This window comes from Alosa sapidissima, chromosome 5, assembly GCF_018492685.1.
Source record: "Alosa sapidissima isolate fAloSap1 chromosome 5, fAloSap1.pri, whole genome shotgun sequence".
Classification (NCBI taxonomy): Eukaryota; Metazoa; Chordata; class Actinopteri; order Clupeiformes; family Clupeidae; genus Alosa; species Alosa sapidissima.
In genome coordinates, this window is record NC_055961.1 from 2176972 (window position 1) to 2198268 (window position 21297).

Consider the following 21297-nt stretch of genomic DNA (forward strand, 5'->3'; position numbering starts at 1 on the left):
AGAACGCTCAAATATGATCAGGTTATGTAAGTAACTATGGTAACATAGGCTCTGAACTGAACTGGGTATGTAAACCCAGAGTAAACGGTAAACCTGGGATTTCAGTTCCAGAAAGCTCAAAAATTATCAGGCTATGTAAGTAACTATGGTAACATAGGCTCTGAACTTAACCTGGTAGGGGGTAGGTTTTGTTCAGGTTATGTTGAAATTGTTGTATTGTTTGGAAAAATACGGTGCTCTTCGTTTCGCCGGTTTCACTCATTGTTTCGACTCTCAATAGATGATTAGTTCGCCGTGAACGCGCACAACTCTAGGTTATCTAACACAGGGTTGATTGAACTAACTGGTAACCGGTGTTTTGGAACCGACAGCTCGGGTTTAGTCGCCACAGGTTCAGACAACCCAGAGGTTAAGTTTTATCTCAGTGTTTGTTAAACCTCCTTTCTGGAATACCCCTCTGGTACAATGCCTGAAGTAAACAAATAAACAACACCCAGCTCATGGGGTATTCCAAGTCCGTGGTTTAGTGACAAATCTGGTGATGTTAACTCAGAGTGGTGAATTAAGTGGTTTACATTGGGTTAAGTTAACTCAGAGTGGTAAACAAAGTGGTTTACATTGGGTTAAGTTAACTCAGAGTGGTAAACTAAGTGGTTTACACTGGGTTTTTGGAGACCTTGCTGGCACTCAACCCACAACCGAGTGGTGTCATATAAGCCACAGATAGCTTGTTAATACAACTGAGTGGTGTCATATAAGCCACAGATAGCTTGTTAATACAACCGAGTGGTGTCATATAAGCCACAGATAGCTTGCGCTTAATACAGGGGTCCAGTTTCATTTCAGTGCAATTGAATGAATACTCTTTCAGTTCCTTCCATTAATTGTAAGAATTGTATGAATTGCTCCAATACAACGTCTGGAAGGTTTATAAGTAACATTCATCAGTAAAATGTAAATAGTATCTTTCCATGTGTGCTTTAAACTACCCTAGAGGCCAGACAGAATATTTTACCCCTGCCCACAGGCTTCTGAATAAAACTGAGCTGCCTACGTCAGGCTTATAGCTTTAAACAGGGTTTTGAATAGAACTGTGCTGCCTACGTCAGGCTTACATAGCATTGAACAGTCTTGAAACCTAATCTCACTCAGAAGCTCTGCGTAGAAATAGACAGTCATGGTGTTGAACACAGAATACTACAGAACACAGAGATAAGGCTCCTTAAGATAACAAAGGCAGCGTTTAAAATAGGCCTGTGCACAGCCATCAGTCATCTCACCACCATGGCAGAAACACAATGAACACCTGAAGACATCATTAACACAAAGGAACACCCCTTCAAAGACATGTATAACACAATGGAACACCTGTCGAAAACCTGTATTTAACATTCCTCCTGCCTCCGGCACCGAGACGGCAGTATGAGTCAGAGACGCCCATTCTAGTGGCCAGAGCAGGACTACGAGACGCCCATTCTAGTGCCCAGAGCGCATGCAATCAGGGGCTGCTTCACCTTTATTTGTGATCACTAATAATCTGATGTGTATTTATATATCTCTCGTGATTATTTGTCATCACTCGTGATTGTTTGTGATCTCTAATGATCTGATGTTTATCTATTAACCTCTCATGATTATTTGTTTGTTTGTTCTGTTTGACAAACGATCACTCTTTTGCTCATTTTTATGGTCAACAAGCTAAACAGACTGTGCTCTATACAGGAACACATCATAGTCCAACACTCCTAGAGCATATTCTGACGACCGTAATTATTTGTAAAGGTCACTTATATTTTGGTAAAGTCTCACAGGATTGGTGAATTTGCAGGAAAGCATAACATCCATACTGAGTTCCTTCTACAGCAAGTGTTTTAACAGTGGTGTGGAGCCTCCTGCTGGACCACAGAGGCCTTGCAGGAGGTTTCACTGAAAATCACTATTTAAAGGTAAACTATGCAGTATTGGCAATTTCCTCGCTGTTTTCTCGGTTTTTGCTTCTTTTTCGCTGGCTCTGTCATGACGAATGTCTGAGAAACTCCATCACTACCTTGTTCTAGCCGGTGCCTGGCGTGTATGTGTATTTGAATGCAGTAAAGCAATTTGTTACACTCGTTATACTTCCTGACACTGAGGCCATCAGCCCGCCGGCCCACAGTTGCAAGGGTGGTTTTTCCGCTCACAGGCGCAAGGGGGAAGCGAGACGGCCACCAATCAACCCGAAAAAAGTCATATAACCATTCCAATGACTCCGAAGCTGTTATGTTAAGGTAAATTGAGCTAAAAAACCTGCAAATTAAGCTAAAAAAGCTGCATAGTTCGCCTTTAACACATTTCCACATGTCCATGTACTAATTATTGTTTGTGAATAATCAAAATCATGCTAATCATCTTGCCCACCCCACCCCACCCCACTAGCGGTACCTTGCCCTCAGGAGAGGCGGACGCCATCTTGCCCACCCCACCCCACCCCACCCCACCAGCGGTACCTTGCCCTCGGCAGAGGCGGACGCCATCTTGCGCAGCATGTCCTGCTCCTGGGGGTCGGTGGCGTACTGGGCGAGCTCGTACAGCACGTTGGTGCGAGGCGGACTGGTGATGTCCAGGTAGTGGGTCAGCGCCGTGCGGTAGGAGCAGGGGCAGGGGAACGGGTGCTTCTTATTGGACTCCTCTGAAACAGGGACACAGGGACACGGATACATACGCTACGCATCACAGGGACACAGATACATACGCTACGTATCACAGGGACACTGATACATACGCTACGTATCACATATAATCGCATATTATACTAGTATTATAGTAATATACACGGATCTATATAATACACTAATCTATATACCAACAGTGTTTCAGTATTCTATATTTCCAAATTCAGTATTTCAATAGTATTCTATTCCTGTAATATTTATATATAACATATTACTACAATAATTACATAGAGCAATACAGCAATTTGAATTGAAATGAATGGAGAGAGACAGGGCCAGACAGAGACAGATTTTAAAAACATGTGTTAAAACCTATGTGTAATATTTTAGTAATATGGCCCTGTGAATTAAAACCTATGTGTAATATTTTAGTAATATGGCCCTGTGAATTAAAACCTATGTGTAATATTGTAGTAATATGGCCCTGTGAATTAAAACCCATGTGTAATATTTTAGTAATATGGCCCTGTGAATTAAAACCTATGTGTAATATTTTAGTAATATGGCCCTATGAATAATTTTGTAATGTGGCCCTGTGAATTAAAACCTGTGTGAGCTGAACAGAAGTGACTAACACAGCACTAGACCCTGGAGGAGGCCAGACTCCAGTACTACACATGAGGCTGACATCCTGGTGTGACTCAGTACGGGCCTTTGTTTTCCTGTGAGTGAGTGAGTAGGGTTGGGCTATCTGGGACAGAGATGAGGGCTTTGTTTTCTTTCTGTGTGTGTGTGTGTGAGTGTGTGTGTGTGTGTGTGTTTGTGTGTGTGTGCGCGCCTGTGTGTGTGTGTGTGTGCGCGCCTGTGTGTGTGTGTGTGTGTGTGCGCGCCTGTGTGTGTGTGTGTGTGTGTGTGTGTGTGTGTGTGCGCGCCTGTGTGTGTGTGCATGTCTGTTGGGGTGTGTAAGTGTTTGTGAAGGAGATGAAGAGTCTTGGTACATATTTGTCTCACTGTTTGTGTGTGTGTTTATTTGTTTGTTTGTTTGTTTTGTATGTGTGTGTGTGTGTGTGTGTGTGTGTGTGTGTGTGTGTGTGTGAACTTGTGCCAACACGAAGTTAAAAACACACACCCATATCAACGACTGAATCAGAACACACATACCATCCAGGTTAAAAACACACACCCATATCAACGACTGAATCAGATCACACACACACACACACACACACACACACACACACACACACACACACACAGACTCACACACACACCCACACACACAGACTCACACACACACACACACACACACAAACACACACACCATCCAGGTTGTTGAGGGAGATCACCGTGTCCAGCTCCACGGTCAGCACTTCTCCCAGTCTGGTTACCAGGGCGACGTCATTGGTGGGGTACACTGCCACATGGTCTCCTGCATCATACCTGCATCAAATGCTTCATTAGGCAGCCATAAAAGAGTCTGTGTGTGTGTGTGTGTGTGTGTGTGTGTGTGTGTGTGTGTACCTGATTTTGGAGCCTGACCTGTGTGTGTGTCTGTGTGTCTGTGTGTGTGTGTGTGTGTGTGTGTGTGTGTGTACCTGAGTTTGGATCCTGAGATGTCCAGTTCCAGGTGCATTAGGTGGCGTTCACCTCCCTTATTCAGCTTGCGGTTGGCAGTGACCTCGGCCAGGAATGGATTCTTGGCATCGAAAGGCCTTTAAGCAAGACATAATGTACTGTATGTTACATTCTGAATTAAATATATATTTCCAGGTAATATGCAAAAACAAATCTACATTAGAGATAAAGTTTACTATGCAGAAGAGACCTTAGCAATAAATACTACAACTAATACTACTATGCAGAGGAGACCTTGGGTAGTAAATACTACAACTAATACTACAATGCAGAGGAGACCTTAGCAATAAATACTACAACTAATACTACTATGCAGAGGAGACCTTAGTAGCAATAAAAACTATAACTAATACTTCTATGCAGAAGAGACCTTAGGTAGTAAATACTACAACTAATACTACTATGCAGAAGAGACCTTAGGTAGTAAATACTACAACGACAGTATTGTTGGGTAGATGGATACATAGAGAGATGAGTGGATGGATAGAGAGAGAGATGGATGTAGGGATGAATGGATAGAGAGAGAGATGGATAGAGAGAGAGAGATGGATGTAGGGATGAATGGATAGAGAGAGATCGATAAATATAGAGAGAGATAGATGGATGGATGGATGGATAGAGAGAGAGATGGATAGAGAGAGAGAGATGGATAGAGAGAGAGATGGATGTATAGATAGAGAGAGAGGTGGATGGAGGAGTGCAGTAACTCACGGTCTCTGGGTCTGGTAGCTCCTGAGTCGTGACATCTCACCGGTGAACACCTGGGTCATGGTGAGGTCACTGTGGGTCACCAGCTCAAACTGACGCACGCTGTGGGTGGACCAACACAAATCAATTCACTTCATCGCACAGAACAGATCCCGAGTGTGAAACTAACCCGAGGGTAACATGATATATATACTACGGTATGATATATATACAAGTGTAAGCCCAAATACTGATAGATAGATAGATAGATAGATAGATAGATAGATAGATAGATAGATACAGTTGCCAGTGGACTTGATGTTAGTAAAATAACTCTACTCATATCTGACCAAACCACAGGTATAATAATGTAACTTGATGCTTGACTGCGCTCTTGACTGCGCTCCTGCGTGTGTGTGTGCGTGTGTGTGTGTGCGTGTGCGTGTGTGTATTTGTATACTCACTTCACATGTCAGCTGGTATTACAGAAAAAGCATTGTTTTCTCAGTCGCTTTGGTGCTTTTCTCACATCACTATTAACATTTGCACAGCAGTTAGTACATTTCTCAAAACAATTAGTGCAAACTGCAAAACCTAGTGGATAACCTGCAAAAGCATGTCACTTGCACAAAATGGATAGTCCATTCCTCAAAAGCAAGTATTTATATCAATGAAACTGCCAGTGTCATCAAAATGAGAAGTCTTGACACCATCGTTTATGAACAAGATAGTCAAATGGCTTTGTCATGTTTTCATTAGGCCTACGACAGTTTATGCTCTCAGTGTTTTCACATGCAAAAAAAGGTCACAACTCGGTGACACTACCTGAACATGCTCAAGACAGCACTATACAGTACTTGTACAGACATTTGAAAACTACAGTAAAGTTACACATTGCTGCAGCTAGGGGAGTAAGTGAGTACAAGACACTGAATATGTACGTTTCACAATTTTACTGTATGTGCTCTTTGCAATTCTACAGCATTGTGACAGAATTTGATAACTACTGTAGTTCACCAATTTTGTATGTAATGACTCAAGCAATGAAATGAAGACTATTAGTTTTATTGGGAACGACTATTCAGCATCCATAAGTATAGTTAATTTAGACTGACATGACAAAGCAACTGATACATGTTCAAAAGCATTTGCAATTTGTTCAGAGGAAGGAGAAATTGCTACTATGATGTGCACAAATGACTAAATGTTGTGGAGGTTGAACTAATAGTTATGAGAATTTTCATTCTGATCTGAGAAAAGCACCAAAGCGACTGAGAAAAACTGTAAAGTGGGTGAGATTATGCCTGCACTGATCTGGGACCGGGGAAGAGTCCAAAGTTAACTTAAGCCAATAAACATTCACAAACTTGACCCCTAACATTTCAACAAACCATTTCCTGTTTGCACTAAGACTATGAACAAACAGAGCAGCAAAAACATACTGTATATACAGACAGGCAGACAGACAGACAGGCAGACAAACAAATAGACAGGCAGAGAGATAGACAGACAGACAGGTAGACAGACAGACAGGTAGACAGACAGACAGGCAGACAGACAGACAGACAGGTAGACAGACAGACAGGTAGACAGACAGACAGACAGACAGACAGGTAGACAGACAGACAGGTAGATAGACAGGCATACAGACAGGTGGTAAGACGGGTGGACAGGTAAGGGGCGGAGCTTACCAGCAGTCGTCACCTGTGGCCTCTGCCCCAAAGAACTCGCACACTGCAGGCCAGAAGAGCTCCTTCCACGACACAAAGTCCTCCTCCAGACTGGACAGCAACAGAGGGCCATAACAGGACACAACTTCCTCAACTGTGTGACTTGGTGTGTGTGATTCAGGCGAGAGTTAAGACTTTAGACGTGATGGAACACAACAACCTACATAAAACTGTGTCTGCATTAGTGTTTGGAGGCTATAGCCATATATTGCAATGAATCAGTATTGGTGCATGGCATCAGAGGGTTTGAATATGACCATGAGTATACTCTCAGTATTGGCGTATCTAATAATAAAGAGGGTTTAGTATGAGTATACTCTCAGTATTGGTGTATCTAATAATAAAGAGGGTTTAGTATGAGTATACTCTCAGCATTGGCATATCTAATAATAAAGAGGGTTTAGTATGAGTATACTCTCAGCATTGGTGTATCTAATAATAAAGAGGGTTTAGTATGAGTATACTCTCAGTATTGGCGTATCTAATAATAAAGAGGGTTTAGTATGAGTATACTCTCAGCATTGGCGTATCTAATACAGTTTTTCTCAGTTGCTTTGGTGCTTTTCTCAGATCAGAATGAAAATTCTCATAATTCCACAACATTTAGTCATTTGTGCACATCATAGTAGCAATTTCTCCTTCCTCTGAGCAAATTGCAAATGCTTTTGGACATGCATCAGTTGCTTTCATACAATTCTCTGCTGTTTTATAACATTAGCATTTGCTTATGTCATGTCAGTCAAAATTAACTATACTTATGGATGCTGAATAGTCGTTCTCAATAAAACTAATAGTCTTCATTTCATTGCTTGAGTCATTACATACAAAATTGTTGAACTAGTTATCAAATTCTGTCACAATGCTGTAGAATCGCACTCACTTACTTGTACTCACTTACTCCCCTAACTGCAGCAATGTGTAACTTTACTGTAGTTTTCAAATGGCTGTACAAGTAGTGTATAGTGCTGTCTTGAGCATGTTCAGGTAGTGTCACCGAGTTCTGACCTTTTTTTGCATGGGAAAACACTGAGAGAATAAACTGTCATAATGAAAACATGACAAAGCCATTACTATCTTGTTCATGTCCAACGACTATCTTGTTCATAAACGATGGTGTCAAGACTTCTCATTTTGATGACACTGACAGTTTCATTGACATGAATACATGCTTTTGAGGAAAGGACTATCCATTTTGAGCAAGTGACGTGCTTTTGCAGGTTATCCACTAGGTTTTGCAGTTTGCACTAATTGTTTCGAGAAATGCACTAACTGCTGTGCAAATGTTAATAGTGATGTAAGAAAAGCACCAAAGCGACTGAGAAAAACTGTAATAAAGAGGGTTTAGTATGAGTATACTCTCAGTATTGGCGTATATCTAATTATAAAGAGGGTTTAGTACGAGTATACTCTCAGTATTGGCGTATATGTAATTATAAAGATGTGGGTTTGTTACCTCACGAACAGGGATTTCTTTAGCAATACGTACACACACAGAGCAGCAAACCAACACTCACTTGCCGTCGTCATCTCCCAGACCCAGGTCAAAGACTCTTCTGGCGCCGAGCTCAGCGAGTCTCTTGTCCACATACTTCCCCATGGCGTTGTAGTGCTCGTAGGTCTTATTCCCCAAGCCAAACACCTGGGCGCACAAACAACACTCATTTGGGTCAGGCCTTTACAAAAACAATACCTGTTTACAGGAAGTACCACTCTGGGCTTTACAAAAACAGAATTTAATGCTACTCTCAATGACTACAGACATAATATCAATATGGAGAGCTAGAAAAATCACCTCCATCACCTAAGAACTGACAAGGTTTATGTCTATCATTATTATTCATAAAACGTAAAAAAAAGTAAAATAATATGGAAATAATTTTCTTCTTTTTATGCAATAAAATTGCATTTCGTAGAATGGCATGGTAGTATTTTTAAACATTCATAGAAGGTATGAAAATACATTTCATAAAATGGTGGTGATTTGATTATGGATTTTCAGTTGTGACGATATTCAAGTTTCTAGTTCAAAAGCTCATATGAAACTCGTTATTTTAACCGTAGAGCACCTCTAAATGAACATGCCAGCTTTTTGGGAAATTAGCCCAGACGGCAAAGTGTTTAGCGTATAGAGTCCCCATGAGCATCACTGCATGACGCTGTGCTCTACTGACCCCCCGTCGGGTCAGTTACTCACAGCGTAGTTCACGCCCTCTAGGCTGTCGTCTGCGGCCTGCATCCAGTCGTAGAAGTCCTGGGCGTTATCCGTGGGGTCACCCTCGCCGTACGTAGCCACGCAGAACACCACAAGGGACCCTGGGATCTCCGTCAGACGAGACAGCTCTGACTGAAGGCAAAGAGAGGGAACAGACGTCATTCCCATCAATTATCAACGCAGAAAGCATCCATATATTATCAATGCAGAACGCATCCATATAATTATCAACGCTGACCGCATCCATATATTATCAATGCAGAACGCATCCATATAATTATCAACGCAGACCGCATCCATATAATTATCAACGCAGAACGCATCCATATAATTATCAACGCAGAACGCATCCTCAACGCAGAACGCATCCATATAATTATCAACGCAGAACGCATCCATATAATTATCAACGCAGACCGCATCCATATACGGTATTAGCTCTCATTTTGCATGTATACAAATTAAATGAGAGCTAATTCATCTGCATAATTCTTGGTGTTCATAAGCTCAAGCTTATTGTGCTGCTACTCATAGTGTTGGATCCTCCTCACTATTGTGCTGCTACTCATAGTGTTCCATGGATCCTGCTCACTATTGCGCTGCTACTCATAGTGTTCCATGGATCCTCCTCACTATTGCGCTGCTACTCATAGTGTTGGATCCTGCTCACTATTGTGCTGCTACTCATAGTGTTCCATGGATCCTCCTCACTATTGCGCTGCTACTCATTGTGTTCCATGGATCCTCCTTACTATTGCGCTGCTACTCATAGTGTTCCATGGATCCTCACTATTGTGCTGCTACTCATAGTGTTCCATGGATCCTCCTCACTATTGTGCTGCTACTCATAGTGTTCCATGGATCCTGCTCACTATTGCGCTGCTACTCATAGTGTTCCATGGATCCTCCTCACTATTGCGCTGCTACTCATAGTGTTCCATGGATCCTCCTCACTATTGCGCTGCTACTCATAGTGTTCCATGGATCCTCACTATTGTGCTGCTACTCATAGTGTTCCATGGATCCTCACTATTGTGCTGCTACTCATAGTGTTCCATGAATCCTCCTCGCTATTGTGCTGCTACTCATAGTGTTCCATGGATCCTCACTATTGCGCTGCTACTCATAGTGTTCCATGGATCCTCACTATTGTGCTGCTACTCATAGTGTTCCATGAATCCTCCTCACTATTGCGCTGCTACTCATAGTGTTCCATGGATCCTCCTTCAATCTTTTCATTACTCATAATTGATCATAAAGAGCCTTCTCTTTGTCATAGGTTTTAGTTAAGAGCTCTTAACATGTTATACTGAATATATCACTGTTAAGTGTGTGTGTGTGTAGAGTGTGTGTGTGTGTGTGTGTGTGTGTGTGTGTGTGTGTGTGTGTGTGTGTGTGTGTGTGTGGACTGTGTGTGTGTGTACTGTGGTGAGACTACCATGTCATACTCCTCGGGGTCAGCTGGCATCCCCTTCATGCCGTAGCGCTGGGCATCTTTGGCCAGCTGGGTGGCAAAGGCCTCTGCAGTGCCCGTCTGAGAACCGTAGAACACCACAATGTTCCGACTCTGGAATGTGGTGAAGAAAAGAACAGGGGGAACAGAGTTCCGCTCATTCCAGCACATGAGGAAGACACGCCTGGTTGTCTGTGCTCCCATCGTGGGCTTAAACGCATGTGTGGGTCACCACTGAGGTGAAGCCTGTCAGTCCACTCACCGCCTTCTTCATCTTCTCAATGAAGCTGGTCTCTCTCATGGGGGGCACCCTGCAGGACAGACAGAGAAGGAGAGAGAGAGGGAGAGAGAGAGAGAGAGAGAGAGAGAGAGAGAGAGAGGGAGAGAGAGAGGGAGAGAGAGGGAGACGGAGAGAGAGAGGGAGAGAGAGGGAGACGGAGAGAGAGAGGGAGAGAGAGAGAGACGGAGAGAGAGAGGGAGAGAGAGAGGGAGAGAGAGAGAGAGGGAGAGAGAAAGAAGAGAATTTGGAGGCAGTTTTTGGAGGCAGCTGCTTTTGTATCCCACTGTCCACACGTCTCGAGTCCGAGTCAGACACGGAGAGAGAATTTCCTGTGGTGGGGCCGCCCCTTAGGGGCCAGCGGAACGCCCGTTAAAACGGCCTCACACACACACACACACACACACACACACACACCTCTGTTTCAGCTCCAGCAGAGAGAAACGCCAGCCTTTACAAAGGCCTCACAACAACCTTATGAAGCCATATATCACTTATAGTATAGTATAGTATAGTGTTGGAAGTAAATCTAAGTGGTGACAACTTTCAAAACTTTTAAGAGAGCTGCGTTGTTGAGCCTCTCAGAGAAACACTGTGTGTTTTTGTGAGGTCTAAGCTTTCACACCTTAACAATCTGAGGAAATGCTTAGACTGCAAGGGTATTTGAGTCACACACACACACACACACACACACACACACACAAGTATGCAGTACTTCTACACTTTTTGAATAGTAGGCATAAAGGGTAGATTCCTAATGTTTCAGTGTTTCCCATACATTGACTTACCCATACATTGACTTACCCATACATTGACTTATTTGTGGCGGTCCACCACAATATAAACATTGACCACCACACAATGATTTTACAGGTTGTACTAAATTGTGCTTAAATCTGGTTAGCATCATAACCACACTGCACTAATTTGCTAACAACTGTTGCATTCAAGTAAATTCTGCAAACCTACCACCACAAATAGAATCAATTCTGTGGGAAACACTGTGTTCCCATCCATATATAACTGCTATCACACCAAGAGAATACAGCACACACACACACACACACAAAAACAAACACACACACACAAGCACACACCAAGAGAATACTTCCTTACAGCTTCCTCAACACTTAGCACTCTGTTGTACTCCCATCTAATTAACTAACTAACACGGCTAACTAACACACGTCACACTAACACGGCTAACTCACACACGTCACACTAACACAACTAACACACGTCACGCTAACACGGCTAACTAACACACGTCACACTAACACGGCTAACTAACACACGTCACACGGCTAACACACGTCACGCTAACACAACTAACTAACACACGTCACGCTAACACGGCTAACTAACACACGTCACGCTAACATGGCTAACTAACACACGTCACGCTAACACGGCAAACTAACACGTCACACGGCTAAATAACACACGTCACGCTAACATGGCTAACTAACACACGTCACACTAACACAACTATGAGACCATGACTACAAACCCACACCTACACAACTATGAGACCATGACTACAAACCCACTACAACTGAGCTAAAATCCCAGCAACACCGTGGAACAAACTTGATGAGCTTCAAGGCACTTCATAATCTGTAACCCACTTCATAATCTATAACCCTCTTCATAATCTATCACCCACTTCATATCTCACCCTCTCTATCAAAACACACCTGGGCAACCACTACAAACTGAAAAGTAAAGAAAACAAATTCATACATCCACTTCAGTCAGAAGTTACAGAAAAGCTCTTAGAGCATGATCACTGCTGCAGCATTCTTAGAGCATGATCAATGCTGCAGCATTCTTAGAGCACGATCACTGCTGCAGCATTCTTAGAGCATGATCACTGCTGCAGCAGGATCCGTCAGCATTCTTAGAGCACGATCACTGCTGCAGCAGGATCCGTCAGCATACATCAGAAACACACAACCGGCAGGACAGGGAAGGATATGAGTGGACGTCGCGGACGGTCCTGCTGTGTCTCCCGTCGCCCCAGACTGACCTCTCGGCTGCCTCCCTCCTGTCCTGTGGCATAGAGAAGGTGCAGCCCATGACGTCCAGCCGGATCGGACCCGTAGCCCGGTCCCTCTCACAAGCTCCTGCCGAGCAGCTCTACATCCCAGCGCCTTACACACACACACAGGCCTGAGCCCCAGGGCCTGGGCCCGTGTGCTGGGGACAGAGCCTGGGCTGCCCAGGGCTGAGCAGCTCACGTGGCCAGTTGAGCAGAGACGAGAGGAGAGGAGAGGAGAGCTGGACAACCCCAGGAGTGGAGAGGAGAGCAGTGGAGAGGAGAGGAGAGGAGAGCTGGACAACCCCAGGAGTGGAGAGGAGAGCAGTGGAGAGCAGAGAAGAGGAGAGCAGTGGACAGGAGAGGAGAGCAGAGGAGAGGAGAGGACAGGAGTGGAGAGGAGAGCAGTGGAGAGCAGAGGAGTGGACGCGCGTGGTCTCTACATGTTTCAGCTCAGCTGTGGAGAGGAGGGGAGGGGGAGGAGACAGGAGACTCTGGACGTGCAGTCTGGAGGGGACGCCGTTCTCTCTCCCTCTCTCCCCACTCCTCTCTCTCTTTCTCTCTCCCTCTCTCTCCCCACTCCTCTCTCCCTCTCTGTTTCTCTTGCTACCTCTATCTTGATCTCTCTCTCTCCCCTCTCTCTCTCTATGTTTCTCTCTGTGTCTCTCTCTGCCTCTTTCTCACTCTCTTGCTATCTCTCACTCTCTTACTCTCTTTCTCTCTCACTCTCTCTTTCTCTCTGCCTCTCTCTCTTGCTCTCTCTCACTCTCTGCCTCTCTCTCTCACTCTCTTGCTCTCTCTTTCTCTCTCACTCTCTTGCTTTCTCTCTGCCTCTCTCTTGCTCTCTCTCACTCTCTGTCTCTCTCTCTCTCTTTCTCTCTCACTCTCTTGCTCTCTCTTTCCCTCTCTCTCTCTCTCCCTCTCTCTCTGTCTCTCTCACATCTGGCAGTAGTGGAGCGGGCCTTGAGAGCCATGGGAATATCTCATGACATTTTCCACAGATCCCCTCCCCATAGCCACCTCCCACACAAACACTTACAAAACACACACACAGTACAAAAATACACACAGAATGCACACACACGTATACAATGCACATGTACATACACACAGTGCACAGTATACACAGTATGCGTCGCACACACACACACATACAGACACACAGACACAAACACACACACACACACACACACACACACACACAATATACTACACGAACACATGCACAGCCAACTGCAAACTGCTGAAGGCAAGGAAAGTAATTCAATCATACAAAACAAAATGAAGTGGAATTCCAGAGAAGTATACAATATCCCAACTGACCAGTTCATGATGAAATATACAATATCCAACTGACCAGTTCATGATGAAATATACAATATCCCAACTGACCAGTTCATGATGAAATATAATATCCAGAATGACCAGTTCATGATGAATCCACTTTGACAATAAAAAGAAAAAGAAAAAGCAACAGCAACCACAACTTTCCAACTGGTGAGAGCCACTGAGACCTCCGAGGAATTGAGAGAATGTGGGTTGATATTTATTTAATAAAAAAGAAAAGAGAGAAGAGGAGAGGAGAGGAGAGAAGAGGTCTCTGGGGGGAAACTACCAGTGGGTCAGAGGACGTTCCCACACATTCTGTGTCATGACAAGCCCACAACCACTTCAAAGGCACATGCCGGTGAGCAGAGGAAACCCGAGTACACTGGCAGGCGCTCTTCCTTCCTTCCTGCTTACAGGGATTATATTCCTGAGTGGTCCTTTGTGAGGAGCAGGGCCGTTTCCTCCTCTCTCCGTGGTCAGCTACCTTACGAGACCCCGGGCTGCACTGCCACAGATCAGGCCCATTAGACGGACGCCAGCTGACTCTGATTGCAGCTGACAAGTGGAGCTCTCGGCCTATCATTTAATCATCAGAGAGCGTCTGGAGGCGGGGTTTAGGTGGTGAGGTGACGCGTTTGGGTTCTGAGGGGCGGGGTTTAGGGGGTGAGGTGATGCGTTTGGGGTTCTGAGGGGCGGGGTTTAAGAGGTGACACACATACACACACACATACACACACACATACACACAAACTCACTTACACATAACATTCAGTATGTCTTAGAAACACATAGTTTACAACTATTATAGTTAAGATAAAAAAACAATACTTGGAATACAGCTTTCAGACAGCAACCAACCAAACTCTCCTCTTCTTTCTCAGTCGGCTTTGGAATTAAGACGCATAGAAGTCTCCAATTCTGATGTCTCATTATCACAGCATGTCCTCGGCTCTGACACAGCAAGCTAGCAAGCAGATGCACACACACACACATACACACATAGCAAGCTAGCAAACCGATGCCAAAGCCCTGTCACACCAGGAGAAGGACCACCGGGCCGACCCAGAGAACACCGATGTGGTCCACTGCACGTAAGAGAGCGGATCCAGGCCGGCACACCAGCGAGTTCCTCTGCAGACCCCAGTAGAACGCTATCATTTAAACAGAGAGTTCCCCTGCAGACCCCAGTAGAACGCTATAATTTAAACAATATGTCCGAGTAGCCCATTGTCCCGCTCACAGCGCAGAACTTGATCTCAGCTCTGGGCGAAGCTGTAGTGCGGACACCACTGACCACACAGGGCTCCAGCAGCCTGTAGACGCGAACACACCATCAGAGAGAGGCCAGGGGGGCGGGCCCTCCACTGAGCCACTACACAGAGAAAAAACACACTTGTGAAGTTCACAGCAGGGCGTGGAGAGACTAGCACTGAGTGCCAGGATGCACGCTACACTAAGCAGGCTACACTAAGCTACACTAAGCAGGCTACACTAAGCAGGCTGCACTAAGCAGGCTACACTAAGCAGGCTACACTAAGCTACACTAAGCAGGCTACACTAAGCTACACTAAGCTACACTAAGCAGGCTACACTAAGCAGGCTGCACTAAGCAGGCTACACTAAGCAGGCTACACTAAGCTACACTAAGCAGGCTACACTAAGCTACACCAGAGCCCGTCTACGGAAAGCCTCCCCACTCTCTATTAATCCCATACAAACCGAATTTGGCTGCAGTTCACCAGAGTTCACCTAGATGGTGATCGCGGGCGAGTCCAAAATACATGGGGTCCTATGGAGCTACATGGCTATATTTATTGTTTTCCCCTATTTAACAACTGAAACCCTCAGGTTTTATTTTATTTTTCGCAAAATGGATATGGATTATCAATCAAAAGTGAAATAATACGGGAGTCATGTACTTTCGTTTTCTTACAGGTTGGGTCGTTGTTGCCCATAACACGCTAGCATTGATGCTATGCTATGCTATAATCATGCTAATGAATGACGTCATTGACACGTTAAAAAATATAATACTCAACCAAGTGTATTGTCTTTGCCTCCCCTTTCGAATACAATATTCGCGAGCGCCCCTAGATGCAGTACCACACCGGAAGCGCTCCGAGAGTGAAGGTTCTCCCCTTATAGAGTGGTGAAGTCCCGTCCCTTCTACTTCCGGTCCATGGGACCTATCTTTCAAAAAATTATGAACGGGAGTTAATGGAGAGATAACAATTATTTTTTGGTCCAGTTTGAATTGTGCCACAAATTTCACATATGATGTGTGTGAATTTAAAAGATAATTTTTCACGTCAAGAAGCTACACTAAGCTACAATAACCTACCTCACAGGACGCTCGTTTAACGTATCATGGCTTGGTCAGCTATCTGCACCTCACCATCTCACCACAGGGGTCCCCCAGGGCTCAGTGCTGGGCCCCCTCCTCTTTGCTATCTACACCACCTCCTTGGGACAGATTATCCGTTCGCACGGCTTCTCATACCACTGCTATGCAGACGACACACAGCTCTATCTGTCCTTTCCACCTGACGACCCCCTGGTTTCAGCACGGATCTCGGATTGCCTTTCAGACATAGCTACATGGATGAAGGCACACCACCTCCAGCTGAACCTCTCAAAGACTGAACTGCTGGTCATCCCAGCTAAACCTACCATACACCACGACATCAACATCAAATTTGACTCCCTGTCTGTTTCACCGACCAGGACTGCAAGAAATCTAGGAGTTGTTCTCGACAACCAACTAAACTTCTCAGATCATGTTGCCTCAGTCGCCCGGTCATGCCGTTTCGCACTCTACAACATACGGAAAATCAGGACTTACTTGACTCAAGATGCTACCCAACTTCTGGTTCAGGCAATAGTCATCTCACGACTCGACTACTGCAATGCCCTCCTGACAGGTCTCCCAGCCTGCGCAGTGAAACCACTTCAGATGATCCAGAACGCGGCGGCGCGCCTGGTCTACAACCAACCCAAAAGGGCACATGTTACCCCGCTGCTCATCCAGCTACACTGGCTACCTATGGCGGCCCGTATCAAATTCAAGTCTCTAACGCTTGCCTACAAAGTAGTCTCCGGTTCTGCTCCCACCTACTTGAATGCCCTCATACAGACTTACACTACCTCCAGACCGCTGCGCTCCTCTGACAAACGACGTCTAGCTCTACCACCGGTACGCTCAAGCCAATCCAAACTTTTCTCATCTGTTGTTCCTCGTTGGTGGAACACACTGCCAGTTCCTACAAGGGCAGGGACATCCTTTTCCACTTTCAAAAAACTCCTGAAGACCCAGCTCTTTAGAGAACATCTACTCTCATAGCAACACTTACAACAAGTCTTACTGATCCTAGCACTCACCAGCCGTTAAACTGACAAGTAACTGTTAAAATACAGCACTCACCGACGCACTTATTCTTACTGTACTCTAATGTGTTTTTTTTTTATAAACTGTCCTAAAATTGTGAGAATTGTTCTAAAACTTACTGTTTACCATGTTGTTAGTCGCTTTGGTTAAAAAAGCGTCAGCCAAATGTAATGTAATGTAATGTAATGTAATGTAATAAGCAGGCTACACTAAGCTACACTAAGCTACACTGAGCAGGCTACACTAAGCTACACTAAGCTACACTAAGCAGGCTACACTAAGCTACACTAAGCAGGCTACACTAAGCTACAATAAGCAGGCTACTCTAAGCTACACTGAGCAGGCTACACTAAGCTACAATAAGCAGGCTACACTAAGCTACACTGAGCAGGCTACACTAAGCTACACTTAGCTACACTAAGCAGGCTACACTAAGCTACACTAAGCAGGCTACACCAGGCAGGCTACACTAGGCACGTAACTGAAGCGCCCCCTACAGGCAGGCTAGGCACGTAACTGAAGTGCCAGTTGTGATCCCTGAGGTCCAAACGCGAGCACAGACACGCGTGTCCTGTCATGGCTTAGGTAGACTTACACGGTGGGGATGGGCCTGAGTTGTGGGATCTCCAGGGGCTTCTTGCGAGAGAAGAACCAGTAGATGAGCAGACCAGCCAGGAGGGAGAAGAGGAAGATGTCCAGGTTGGTGATGAGCTCCTCCTCCTCCGCCAGCACCTCAGCCTCAGGAGACACTGCAGCCATGGACTCAGAGTCCGCCATTGTTCCTCAACCTAGATTTCAGTTCAGTCACAATAGCACCGTCATTATACAGTCAGTTTGGTATTACACTGTATTACTATTATACTGTATGCCAGGGGTCTCCAACCTTTTTTCCTTCGAGAGCTACTTTGAAAAAAAATAAACATGGAGACTTTAGTATTATGCTGTATTCACATAGCTGATCTCCACCCAAAACCGCTGAATATGATTTGTATGCTTTTTAAAGGTTCCTTTCAACTCATTTATCTTCTCTCTTTGTAGACTGTACTTGTATTGTAACATGTTTCCCAAGTGACTGGGTTATCAGATTTATGAACGTCTTCCTCAAACCTTTTGGAGAGCTACTTAGAAACAGGTGCTTGGCTTATTTGTTAGCCAGCTAGCTGATGAATGTGTAGAAATGTTTGAGTCAGTCCATGTTGTCAAGTGACGGAAAAACCACTGACAAAAGACGAAGTTGCACATCTGCCAAAAACCATGGGATAGTGGACCTGGCCACAACTGCAGAGAATACAAATGGCATGCTTAATTGTTACGGTTATGAGGGGGTCCTCGGAAAATGTTCTCCCCCAAAAGGGGTCCTTGGAACCAAAACCATTGAGAACCCCTGTGCTATTGGACCAGGGGTCCACAGCACATTGTCAGGGAGTCCCTGACAAAGTTTGCTACATAATATTAAATAGTCTTATATGGCGAAAAATGCTTCAGTATCAGTATTTGCCCAATTGATCTGCTGATACGTTACATCAATACGTCAAAACACTACTATTAATTAACCGCCAACAAAATTAAAGTTATGTGAAGCAAACACTATGTGTTCAACACAATAGGCCTACATTTGACAAAGAAACAACAATCCTTTAAAAAAATCCTACATACCGACAAAGTTTGCTAACATGACTATTGTGGAATTAGCACTCTGTGTTTTTAAAACATATATAACATAAGCATCTAACAGAAAAAAATGCTATACAGCTACATGATTAACTTAAAGGAACCATATGTAAGATTGTGGCCAAAACTGGTACTGCAATCACTTTCAAAATACGGAAGAGCGGTGTATCCCCTTCCCCTCCCCCCTGACTTGAGGTTGCCAACCCGGATGCCGAAACACTACTGACTGTGATTAGTAGATAGGTGGAGGGTGGCGCATCTGGCCAAAACACAACATGACATGACAAAACACAACATCAACATCAGTTGAGGGCTGCAACTTTTTAAATGACAATATCCTGGCCGGACTACTGTTGTCAGTGATATAAATATTTGAAATGAACATGATTTCTTCATGTCTAGTTAAATATCAGGGCCATTTCATGATTAATTGAAATATTATTATTACATACGGCTCCTTTAAGTTTTATGTGTTGCGATTATGAGGGGTCTGGAGAATTTTCCACTCCATGAGGGGTCCCCGGCCCACAAAAATTTGAGAACCCCTGTGCTATACAATTATCAGTATTTTTTCTCTTCAAGTTATCAAAATCTCAACCCACATCACAGAAATGGTTTACGACCAAAGCATTTTCCACTGTGTTCTGTCCACAAGGCTACTTTCAAATGGTGAATAATAGTTTTATCTGGAGCTCCAAAACTGATGCAGGAAAATAAAACAAGGTCTTCTAAAGTCGTATCTGTTCACATGCCTAGAACAATCAACATCTCTCTTCACATGCCTAGAACAATCAATATCTAGCTGTTCCAGAAAACCAGAGCACTTGAAATGTTTGCTGTTTTGCTGCTGCAGAACCTTTCGAGGACTTATGGCGCCCTCTAGGGGTTTTTCATAAGAAATCCAACAACAATATCATGCACTGGTGTGGATCTGGCTCGTCAGGCTAATGCACTGGCAATTCATTGCGTTACTGCTGCACCGTTATATATAAAAAAGAACATTCAGTCACTGGATATCACTCAGACCATAAGTCAAGGAGCCTACCCCAGTCCCACATATCTCTTGGACAGTGACTGGCATACGTTGCAGTGCAAACAAGAATATATTGTTCACAATATACTCCACAATAGTATTCCAGTAGACTACACACATTACTTTACTGAACAGCACCATATGTAATTCATAATGTGATGGACTTCTGGTGTCAAGAGCGCACTCACTACTCTCTCCCTCCCCAGTATTTATTCTTGTAACCTCTAAGATTGCCTCACGTGGCATTTAGGCAAACCAAAGCGAAGCCTTTCATTACATTTTTAGGTGAAATAAAGCACAGCAATCGAACTGGTGAAAGCCAAACACAAAGGTATGTTAGAGGAACGCATTAGCACACGTACCTTCGGACGCGTGTTGGGTTGTAGTGTTGTACAACTACTGGTCCTTACGTAAAATGTGTGCGTTCGCTTTACGCAAGTGTCCCTATGACGCGCTTTATGTGCGGCTGGGAAAGCTATGGACAGCGGAGCACAAGACAAGTCCAGGGCTAATGGTCCAGCGCGGCGATTTTAAAACCGCGGGGGCGCATTATCAGGGTGAATTTCACAATCTCAGCCATTGACAAGTTTTGAATCCACGATGCTTCAGTCCGTTAACGTCAATGATTCGTTATTAAATCGATCTATCAGTATTTATTTCTCAATTTTTAATTGAGCTCTTAGGATATTATTTAGGGTTACCACACGTTCTGGTTTTCCCGGGATTGTTCTCTTTTTTAATGTCTGTCCCGGAAAATTGATCATCTTTCCCGGGACACCAAATGTCCCTTTTTTTGGTGCAAAGGCACTTCTATTTTTTTAAGTATTACCTAGTTTCACTTTCAATAAAAGTTATCTTGATTGTATCCTGCTGTTGGAGGCAGGCATGCGCTTATTTGATTGGTTGTAATGCAGACCTGAGAAACGAAAGTTTAGCCTACCTTAAAGGAACCATATTGTAGTGAACTGAGCCTAGCTGGTTCATGACTGAACTCCCATAATGCTGTGCAGTGTATGTGTGTGTGTGTAATGTTGGTGTTGGTTTTAGTATGAGTAATTGCGTTTACCTTGTCATGTATGTACCTTCTCCATTTTCAGAAAACTCCTGAAGACCCAGCTCTTTAGAGAACATCTCCTCTCATAGCAACACTTACAACAAGTCTTACTGATCCTAGCACTCACCAGCCGTCTCAAACT

General features: G+C 44.3%; 1 protein-coding gene across 4 annotated transcripts in view; it reads right to left on the reverse strand.

The window, feature by feature from the left end:
- Window positions 1–20540, reverse strand: part of LOC121709322 (NADPH--cytochrome P450 reductase-like) — a 27634-nt gene extending 7094 nt beyond the window's left edge. Inside the window, exons 1-11 of one of the 4 annotated variants that reach the window (XM_042092603.1) lie at window positions 20464–20540; window positions 17993–18185; window positions 10631–10679; window positions 10354–10482; window positions 8898–9047; window positions 8218–8342; window positions 6665–6754; window positions 4998–5096; window positions 4247–4363; window positions 3973–4091; window positions 2487–2668 (exon numbers count right to left, since the gene is read on the reverse strand). In XM_042092603.1, coding sequence (XP_041948537.1) covers window positions 2487–2668; window positions 3973–4091; window positions 4247–4363; window positions 4998–5096; window positions 6665–6754; window positions 8218–8342; window positions 8898–9047; window positions 10354–10482; window positions 10631–10679; window positions 17993–18174 — 1242 coding nt within the window. In that variant the 5' untranslated portion in view covers window positions 18175–18185; window positions 20464–20540. Of the gene's footprint in view, window positions 1–2486; window positions 2669–3972; window positions 4092–4246; window positions 4364–4997; window positions 5097–6664; window positions 6755–8217; window positions 8343–8897; window positions 9048–10353; window positions 10483–10630; window positions 10680–12674; window positions 13198–14075; window positions 14180–17992; window positions 18186–20463 lie in introns of those variants that run through there. The other 3 variants (XM_042092604.1, XM_042092606.1, XM_042092605.1) reach the window with 3 other exon arrangements.
- Window positions 20541–21297: the final 757 nt, after the last annotated feature.